The sequence below is a fragment of the Loa loa genome, assembly GCF_000183805.2.
Source record: "Loa loa unplaced genomic scaffold supercont3.4024, whole genome shotgun sequence".
Lineage (NCBI taxonomy): Eukaryota > Metazoa > Nematoda > Chromadorea > Rhabditida > Onchocercidae > Loa > Loa loa.
In genome coordinates, this window is record NW_018112201.1 from 1 (window position 1) to 850 (window position 850).

The following is an 850-nucleotide window of genomic DNA, read 5'->3' on the forward strand; positions in this document are numbered from 1 at the left end:
ACATCTTAGCTCAGCTTGGCTCTTTTACTGATGCTGCGGTAAAATCCCAAGATGAGCTTTGTAGTAACAACATCTTAGCTCAGCTTGGCTCTTTTACTGATGCTGCGGTAAAATCCCAAGATGAGCTTTTGATATCATTTAAACTCCTTTTAGTATTATTGAAAAATTAGTTTGATCAGTATGAAAGTTCTAGTTAAAACGATGTATTATGGCAACAGCAAAAAATGAACTACCACCAATCTGTACGCATAATATGGTGGATCCATCCGATCACGTACTAAATGCCCTTCGTCGAACCCAACTTATCAATAATCCTAGTGATCGAGTTAAAGTTATTTTTCATCCAGGTAAGAAATAACTTCTATTTTTATCCTCATCCATTCAAACGAATCATGCAATGTGATATAAATTGATCGAACCGGATCGAATCATAACATGACCATTTTTAGTTTTATATTCGGATTTCTAAATTCTTTATAACGTTCATAACATCAAGTTAATTTGCAGAATTCTTATCATCAGTTTCACCGCTAATAGGCCTTGATTATGAGGAGTTCGTTCGAGGATGTCACATTGGCGTCTTCCCAAGCTATTATGAACCTTGGGGCTATACTCCGGCTGAATGTACAGTGATGGGAGTACCATCTGTGTCTACAAATCTTTCCGGTTTCGGTTGTTTCATTCAGGTATCAATGGTTCAGTATAGTTGTGGTACTGCTTTAAATATTACAGATATTTTTCATTATCCCGTATCCTGTGATCCCGCCCGTAAATTCAACAATTTTTCCTCAGTTTTTTTATCACTTACAAGTGCATAGATGGAAATAATTTTTGAATTTAAATTTTAGTA

At 35.5% G+C, this 850-nt stretch overlaps 1 protein-coding gene across 1 annotated transcript; it reads left to right on the forward strand.

Moving 5' to 3' along the window:
* Positions 1-208: 208 nt before the first annotated feature.
* LOAG_16100 (hypothetical protein) lies at positions 209-695 on the forward strand (the record flags this gene model as incomplete). The annotated part of the gene is made up of 2 exons (XM_003151588.1): positions 209-347; positions 508-695. Coding segments are annotated over 2 exons (327 nt in total), but the record flags the coding sequence as incomplete, so codon positions are not given.
* Positions 696-850: the final 155 nt, after the last annotated feature.